Raw genomic sequence first — 9,276 nt, 5'->3', positions numbered from 1 at the left:
ACATCTGAATATGGACTGGAAGCCCCGAGGTCAAAATGGGGGACACCCCCAAAGGTGGTGGAGAATGACCAAGCTAAGATCCTGTGGGACTTCCAGATCCAGACAGACAAGATGGTAATGGCGAACCAACCGGACATTGTGGTGGTGGATAAAGAACAGAGGAAAGCCGTTGTGGTGGATTTAGCCATACCAAGTGACCACAACATCAGGAAAAAGGAGCACGAGAAACGAGAAATACCAGGGCCTCAGAGAGGAACTGGAGAAGGCCTGGAAGGTGAAGACCACAGTGGTGCCAGTGGTCATCGAGGCCCTCGGGGCAGTCACCCCCAAACTGGAGCAGTGGCTCAAACAGATCCCAGGAACAACATCAGACATCTCAGTCCAGAAATGTGCAGTACTATGCTAAGCCAAGATACTGCGTAGAACCCTCAAGCTCCCAGGCCTCTGGTAGAGGACCCGAGCTCAGAGGATGAAAGAGAGACCACCCGCGGAGGGTGAGAGGGGAATTTTATTTTTTATATATATAATTATTCTATGCTGCTAGGATTGCATTGACTCGACTGATCATCCATTTTTAATAAATTATTCCTTACAGAACTGTGGCAGCATGTTGGATTTGATGCGTTACATTAGTTCTAATTTGTTCAATATTTCACGGATTCAGGCATCATTGTTTTGAATAAGTTACTGTGCAGCTGGAAGGATTTTTGATCTTTCTTTTTTAACTTTCCAACAGTTATGATGCGTAACCGTGGCAACAAGGTATTGTTTTTACACCTGGGAGCATAAAAGCTGATATCCAAGCACCAAAGTCGGTTTCTCCGTCAAAGCCTCAGGGTAGTCGCGGTTCTACTCATTATAAAAGATCGGTTATGAAAATACAAATACTGTGTCGTGATTGACATTTTCCATTGTAAGAAAATCAAGTTGGAAATAATGTTACACTGATTACAAATAATGATAATAATATAAAAAGGTCTCCATCTGCATCCACCACTTGTGCTGGATGGGTCATATTTGTATCATTCTTGAGCACTTTGGAAAACTCATAAAAAATTGATTCATATTTACATAAAAAAATTTATTTTAGAAGAACAGATTGAAAATCCAGACAACTCTTGTCGTGAAAAGCTTGAAGTGGTTGCAATGTGCTACGTTGAGCTTCCCTCACCTGTTTATGTGCAGAATTGACATGAAACTGAAAAGGTTCCTCTGTCCTCGTCTGCATCAGCAGCAGGGAGAATATCACCAAAACCAGCAAACCCAAAACAATAAGTATCAACCTCCCCTGCCTGCAGAGAAATGGGAAGAAAAAAAAAAATCAAACAGGTAGGCTTAAAAAAAAATAAAGCTAAAGAGAAACATGAAAAGTGATAGAGAGGAAGTACGTTCCTCTCTATGACTATGAATGTGGAAGTCTAATGACTTCCACATTCATAGAGTCATAGAGAGGAAGTACGTTCATGTTTCTGATGACTTCCACATTCGAGGCGTTACAGAGTCGAGCGTTCGATTGACAGTTTCAGGTCAGCAGCTGAGATCCTATTCGAGGTTTTTATCTGCGGACGCAGCAACATCAGCATCTTATTCAGGCATCGGAGCAACAACCCCCTTATACGTGGCAGCAGCTTCGCACGCGGCATTTCGGGAAAAACAGTCGACCATTTTCCAGAAAAGCGACACACGACTTTGTACGGACTGTGTGATGCTGTGAGAGTTCTGGTGGAGCCCGCTGAACATCGTCCAACAAAACCAAAAACAAACCATCCTCCTACCACTTCCTGTCATCTTTTTGTCAGTTCCTCCAGTAGCAACATCCGACTGTTGATCACGTTATTCGTGTCATGTGGGGAAAAAAAAATAAAATAAAAAGGTTTCCACTGCAGTTTTGGGAGATACATCTACACAGTCAAAAAATCCACCTCATCCAAGTGCAAAAACTAATTTTTTTCTAATTGGCATGTTTTCATTAAGATAATTTGTTTTTGTAATTTCCAATTAGCAAATTTCTGTGGTTTATGGAAATGCAGCTTCTGTGCATTTCCATAAACAGAAGTTGTTTATGGAAAGTGATGGACCAGTGACAGCAACCCTGCAACGGTAAGCTGGCAAAGACAATGGATGGAGAATAAAGGTTGGGAGTTTTGCTCTTTATGAAACAGAAGGGAAGAGATGTGGGTCACCAAATACGGTTTACCATATTATACATGTTGCATGTACTAATTTATTTTCTGCATTTGTGTAATTTTAATGCTTAGATAAGATAAAGGGACAGTTTTATGTAAAATCGACTTTTTTGAGCTTTACATCATGTTGTAGTGTTATTTCCTGATCAAAAACAGACCTGGAGTGTTGCTTTGATTCTTTCATGCATGTTTGAGAAATCCTTTCAGCAACCATTCAGCTGTCCAAAACACCTGATTGGACCCAGCCCTGCCTCTGAGGATGAAGTTCCTCCTTTGATCTGCAGTTTACAAGCTTCCACCTCACAGAGCAGCCTTCCTCTCCAATTCCCCACTCAGCTCCTTCAGACTAGCCAGCAGCAATTTGCAAACACCAGGTGGAACTGCACATCTGCTGAGCTCATTATACAAAGTACTACTGAGTGCAACGCTGGTAAAAACGTTGTTAAAGCGTTAATAGAGGAGCCATGGTGTGATGACTTCTCAAAGAGCAGAAGCTTCTTAAAGAGACAAAGGCCCAATTTCAATGCCCAAGTCAATGTGAGGGGGATGTCTGGGTTGCTGGACTTGTTGCCCCAGCAAACCAGTAGTCTTGCATAAATGGAAAAATCAGATGATGAATAGAAACAGTACTGGTCTGGATTTTTCTTTTGCATTTTCTGTCCTTGAACCCGCATTTCTGCTGTTGTCATGCTGACATGCAAATTATGGGAATGACATATTTGCCTATTTGGGTCCAAATGACATGCATGTACAGTCCAGCGACACTGCCAAACAATAACTGTTGTTTCCTAATGTTCCACACCAAAGAGAGGAGTTCTCAGCCACAGACACCGACACAATGTGAATGGGTGAGTAGTGATCACCTGTGTGCTGGACTGCGCAAGAAAAGCTTCATGTTGTCATCCGCCGTGGATCCATCGATCACCTTGGGTCTCCCGGCTGAAGCTCGGAGCCCTCTGGCTCTCAGGCATCCTGTCCTGGACACACACACATGCACACACACACCGTATTTCTCTTCGTCCACAGACTATCAGAACAGAGGAGCTTCTGTGGCTAATGTGAGCTAATTCAAAGGATTGGTGGTTGGATACATTTCCTACTTCCCCAGTGTCTGGGGTCAGATGACTGTCAGCTTACACACTCTGTTCGGTTTGACTGTCCGTGAACACACCACAGAGAAACAGCAATGACTATCATCATCTCAGGCATTAAAATATTTACCCAGTTTAGAGCTGTGACTAACAGGTAGTCGGTTACTTGCGTTAGTTATTATACTGATTTTTCATTAAACTACTCAAGAATTGTATTATACAATACTAGAAATACATTAAACATGCAAATAAACAAATTATTCAATTAACTTTTTACAAAAAAAAAAATGCATTTTATTGCCCAAAATGCAATTCATATTGGCCAATATTTGGATTTCCAATTCATAACTGGGTAGCAAAAGGTGCTAATTTTTTAAAAAACTGAATCTGAACCTGGTGAAGCCAAGACTGCCACACGTGGGGTTGCGAGTAGAAAATAAGAATATTTTTTATCTTAAACTCAATATAGGTTTTGGCTTAATTCATGCTGGTAGGTGGCGTTAGTTTCACCCGTGCCTCGAGAGTAATGCATTTCTCAATAAAACCTTTGGATTTCCTAAAATTCTCATTAAGTTCAGTATGAGATACACGCCTGAGAAAAATATGTAACAAAGCTGAAACGGTAATTAGATTTCCGAGAGCCTCAAACCGACTGGCTGCTGGCTAAAACGCAGGTTGTTATCTGCACAAAAGATATTGCGTTTGTCCCATATACGACAGTCAGATTGATTTTATTAATTTTTTTTCTGTACCAACTTTGATCTCTTAAGCTCAGAACCATAACACCTACACAACAGTGAACGTTACTTCTTTAAGTTAAAATTTATATAAATCATAGATAAGCATACAAAGCATAAAGATTCAATTTTAACAAAATATGAGGTTTAGCATCATAAAAGATACATTTTAAAAACCCTTACTGAAGGCCTGAACCGGATGCTAACTCGAGCTTTATCTTGTTTTCCCACTTTTAAATGGCTAAAATTTTAACAGAGTAAAAGGCCTCCGCCTGATACTGTTTAATGAAATAACTCTGGACCGTAACATACTAATGAAAGGAGTTCAGTAATGGCTCTATTTTTTTATGATTTAGTGGTCAGTGTCGGTGGGTCTATAAGCAGGCAGGGGGACAAACTGCGATTTGTTCGGGGAGCAAAATGGCGCTGTCTGTAACGGGGTGTTTTGGTGCGATTCAGGCTCAGTTTAAATAGCGAGAGGTTCGCGTGCAAGTTACAGCGGGACGCTCGAGCGTTTTAGGACATTACCTATCGCTACATTAAGCTATCGCTCATATTCCTTACGTCTTCCTTTTACATCCGAGTAAAACCAGAAGTTAAGCTAGATATTTTCGAATATTGAGTTCTTTTACCACAGCGTCAAGAGGTGGTAAAATGTCTAATTTTTAAAATGTTTAAACATTAATCAAGCCACATTAAAAATGAGCTGCAGTTCGGTTACAATAGCCATAATTACCCTTTACGAAAATCGTCCGCTATTGGCCTTTATCTACTTATAGCCGTCCTACATCTCATACAGTTTGCTCCCTTACTTAAAAGTGTCCTTACCCTCGCATGGACTCCGGTGACTCTTCATGGTAAAATAAAATGAGCTGCTCTCCAGGTTCAGCGGGGAGCCTACTCCATATGTAACCTTCTTCAAGGAGCCGCTGACGCAGCCAGCCAATCAGCGACAGGGCAACACCCATCACTTCTGCTTTTTTTTCAGATTACACGCACATGATACAGTTACAAACCAACCTGCACGCACAAAACCGCTAAACAATTCACATTTATTAATACTTTGTACATCATTTGACACAGGAAACAATGGAGATGTAGGCTGCCTTCCAAACAATTCTGATAGTAAAGTCTCAGTTTAAAAAGTTTTGAACAGGAACTTTTAATTATTTACTGTATCATACAATATATGCATAAAGGCATACACAGTGGGTTACATTAATCTCCACATCAAACCTTTTCTAACAGGACATTTGGTTTGCAAAGTACTATTAAAAAACCTATTAAACATAACATTCCTGTCTGAATTCCAGACAAGTGGCGCTTCAGCTGCAGGATTGAGATCAACAAACACGCAAACAGTTGCCAGCGGCTCGTCCTACTGCAGAGGCTGCTTCAGTTCAAACAGCCCTGTTCCACCTTTGACCACCTTCCCCACAACCAAGCAGGCGGAGGGTGAAACCAGCTGATCACGTGACCCTGAGTCAGAATGAATAGCAGTTAATGAAAAAAGGAAAAAAAGAGCAAAGATATCAACGACCAAGAAAGAAACTGACCATGTTGATTTCTGTAAACCACTGTATGTTACTGAATGGATTGTGGTTAAAACAAGTGAACCAAAGCTGGAGGAATGTCAATTACATGCTCAAAGACAGGAGCCATTTTCATCCCATAAGTATGAAAATCAAATTAGACTCAAGATCCACTGTTTCCCTCCATTTCTTACCCAGCATGGTGGCCTGTTTGAGGAACTTGAAGCTGGTCTCGAAGGTCATCTGCTGCAGAGGGGACGAGTTCGACATGATGGCGTGTCGGTTTAACGGCTTGTAGATGCCTTCGAAACACATGTAGTCTGCCACCAATGACAGATGCCTGGGGTCAACCTCAATCCCTGCAGACGGGGGTCAGAGATACCGGGTCACAATCTGAGAGCCGTGTGCTCGAAGAGTTCTGCATGTTTTGTTCAACGTTACAGAGTTTTCTATACTCAAATCAACTGGGGATTCTTTCAGGATAAATATGACAGATGTGGGTGTAGAGGTCAGACTTTACACATTAAATCTGCAAAAATAAATAAGACAAAAAAAAGAAAAGAAGGCAATAAGAAGGAAGGATGGTAATAGAAAGAAAGGAAGGAATGCAATAATATGGAAGAAAAAGAAGACAAAGGAATGAGCAAGAAGGAATGATAGAAAGAAGGAATACAAAAGGAAGTAAAGTAAGGAAAGAAGGCAATAGGAAAGAAAGAAGACAAAAGGAAGGAAGGAGGGAAAGAAAGAAGGAAGAAAGGCAAAAGGAGGGACGGAAGAATCAAAGGAAAAAGGGAGTCAGATAATAGACAAATGGATGTGTGGATAGATGGAAAAAGTCAGGAAAAAAAATGAATTCCATCAAACCTGATCTAGACTAGAAAATTAATTAATTTCCAGACCTTTTTAAACACTGTAGTAATGCTGTGTGAGTTAGAGCACAGGTGTGTGTGTGTGCGCGTGCACGCGCGCGCGTACCATAAACTGCAAAGACGTCTTTGATCTCCTTCTCTATGACTTTCAGAGCCACCTCGATCCCGTAGGTGCTGGCCATGGCATGGACCTCATTGGAGTACAGTTTGTTGACGTCCAGGATCTGGAGACACAAGCTGATCATGTGACAACTAAACACACTGGTGGAACTGGAACATGAGGATATCTGCTGAGGTTAAAATGCTAAACCGTGTTCCTCAAGTCTTGAACGATGGCTGAACTTGTAAATGCAACAACTAATCAGATTCTAATATTAATATAGACATGTTGCAATGTGACGTCATGGACAGAAGATCCCTGCCCCATCGCCCTGCTGGAGGGCAAAAAAGTGCTAGCTTAGCATTGGCTTTAGCTGTTAAGTTGTCAACATAACATGCTAAATATTAAATGTAGCATTGTGTATGAAAGAAAAAGGGATGCAGTGCTTTGCTACTAACTGTCAACACTACAACATTTTAATAAAAAAAAATTACTACCTACCCTAACCCTAACTGATCTAGCTTAGCTAGATCAGTTATGCTAGATCTAGCCAAGATCTGGATCTTGGCCGACTAGATCAGTTATGCTGATCTAGTCATGCTAGATCAGTTACGCTAACTTGACTTTGACAACCTTAACATGTAGCTGTGCTGTGGAGTTTGTTGTGTTTTGGTTCAGTTAGAAAAAAGAAAGGCGACCCACACACTGACTGACAGATCATCAGCAGAGCAGGTGTAGAGCGAGGGAGTAGGAGAATATGAGTGGTTTTGAACAACCGTTTTTCTGCATTATTTATGCCTTTCTTGTGACACACTGCACTGAATTAATAATGCTACAGGTCCAGGTTTAATTGAGTTAATAGGATAGTTCCATAGCTGCTGTGTGGCTATTAATGGAAAGTAAAACAATCATTTCATCGCCCTTCAGCGTTGTGCGCATGTGTAAAATGTCCGGATGTAAACAATAACATGCAACCTGTCTATACATGGAGAGAAATGTCTGAAAAAGTTGAAGCTTTACAACACATTATTGATAATAACAGAACCTGCCACTGAGCTGTAATTTCAGGTTCTTTCATTCATATATATCTCTTGACATATGCTTCTTAGTTTACTGTGTAATCTCTTGTTATTCAGTGCAAGAGTGATTCAACAAAGTGTGGCATAAATTATGGAGTAAGTGTGTTGCAGGTTGTGTGGAATGCGACCGACGTACATCGTTGTACTTAAAGATTTCATGCATATTGATGCCCTCTGTGTTGAGAACCGTCTGTTTTTCCCCAGACTTGGTCGTGGTCTCGCTCAGCAGGCACCGCGTCAGGCCCCGGGTCTCCATGATGACGGCGTTCTGGGCCAGAGTCGACAGCACCGAGGTCAGGTCGAAGTGGATCCTGTTCATGGGGAATTCCAGCTCCACCTGTGTGAATGGTCACATTTCATGCAAGTCGTTAGCACATCGGAGCTGACGGGACGAAACAGAACAGCGGGGGAAGTTTAAAGTCTGAGCAAACCTTGGGCCTAACCCACACCAGGCACCTTTCACTACATTCAGTATGGTGACAGCCTTTATGGACTAAAAACCCACCGTTTTTAGGCAGGCAAGTTCCAATATTTCCAGCTGGAATTCTGATTTCAGGGGCTGTTTCTTGTATTTTTCCCAAAAGTCTCAGATTTAAGACTTTTAAATCTGACATACGAGCGATAAGAGAACGTACCTGAAATCTCCTGTTAGTGTAGTTTGTAGCAGATTCTCAAAGTAACTTATTAAAGAAAAGTCATTAATCAAGTATAATAATAAACATTGATTGAACTCCTACATAGGTGTACCATTTTGCACAAATATAGACCAATAATTCTGACGGTTTGCAGCCTACTTGTAGTTTACTGTAACTCTCTAAAGTGTAACCTGACTCACCTCACACCAGAGTTCTTCCTGCTGATCGAAGGAGTATCTCTGTATGGCCGAGTTAGACGACAGAACCGAGTTCACCCTCATCTGGACCGAGGACTCTCCCCCTTGCTCCGCTTTCATTTCTTTCTTCTTCTTCTCCTCCTGCTGCTGCTGCTCTCCAGTGTCTGCTGACTCAGGCTGGGTCTCCTCCACAGCGTTTGCCTGGCTGTTCTCCTCTTCGCCCTCATCCTCTTCGGCATCGTCGCCTTCGCCCTCGTCTTCGCTTTCGTAGTCTACCTGTAGGCAGAGGTGAATTATCGGCTTGGACATCCATGACGCCAGGATTTTTGTTTCCAACTCTCCCAACTAGTCTACATTGACTAAATTCTCTGGGAATCCCCCCCCCCCCCGTTCTGAATGAAACCAATCGGATTGTTTAACAATCTCATTAAGCAAGTGTTTCAAAACCATTTCTATAAGTACCACTTTAACCAGCGGTGGTTCTTTGGTTTTTAGTCTTACTGAACAAACATGTTATGTTTTTATCTCCCTCAGTCAGGCTGCATTCAGTTTTTAGCTTAGCTTACTTAGTTTCAGTTTCGTTTGATTCACAACTACTTTACTGATCTCCAAGGGAAATTAAATGTTGCAATTGAACATTTCATTTCCCATTGAAATTAAATGCTAACATGAAAGCAACAGTGTTAGCTTTAGTGGTTTCACTTCAATTCTTTTTTCAGCATCAACCCTTTAGCCTGGTATTTTATTTTTATTTTAATGTGGAGAGATTTTTTTTTTTTTTTTTTTTTTTTTTTTTTTTTAAAAAACTTGTTTTTTTTCCCGCTTTTGGCCACCAAGGAATTTTCTCTTT

The 9,276-nt window shown here is 41.3% G+C and overlaps 1 protein-coding gene and 1 long non-coding RNA gene across 2 annotated transcripts in view; both read right to left on the bottom strand.

The window, feature by feature from the left end:
• Nucleotides 1-344: 344 nt before the first annotated feature.
• On the bottom strand, nt 345-4,814 carry LOC106940582 (uncharacterized). The gene is made up of 3 exons (XR_001423142.1): nt 4,751-4,814; nt 3,050-3,163; nt 345-1,292 (listed from the first exon to the last, which is right to left on the bottom strand). It is a non-coding gene; the product is annotated as an uncharacterized LOC106940582 (long non-coding RNA).
• A 233-nt stretch (nt 4,815-5,047) lies between these two features.
• polr1a (RNA polymerase I subunit A) overlaps nt 5,048-9,276 on the bottom strand; it is a 37,702-nt gene continuing 33,473 nt past the window's right edge. Inside the window, exons 33-37 of the mRNA XM_015023360.1 lie at nt 8,430-8,702; nt 7,731-7,931; nt 6,522-6,639; nt 5,741-5,905; nt 5,048-5,493 (exon numbers count right to left, since the gene is read on the bottom strand). Coding sequence (XP_014878846.1) covers nt 5,393-5,493; nt 5,741-5,905; nt 6,522-6,639; nt 7,731-7,931; nt 8,430-8,702 — 858 coding nt within the window. The 3' untranslated portion in view covers nt 5,048-5,392. The remainder of the gene's footprint in view (nt 5,494-5,740; nt 5,906-6,521; nt 6,640-7,730; nt 7,932-8,429; nt 8,703-9,276) is intronic.

Source organism: Poecilia latipinna, unplaced genomic scaffold, assembly GCF_001443285.1.
Source record: "Poecilia latipinna isolate Pla-1442-1.1 unplaced genomic scaffold, P_latipinna-1.0 Scaffold3286, whole genome shotgun sequence".
Taxonomy (NCBI): domain Eukaryota; kingdom Metazoa; phylum Chordata; class Actinopteri; order Cyprinodontiformes; family Poeciliidae; genus Poecilia; species Poecilia latipinna.
Note: the sequence above shows the minus strand (reverse complement) of the source record. Positions and strands in the feature narration are given on the sequence as shown.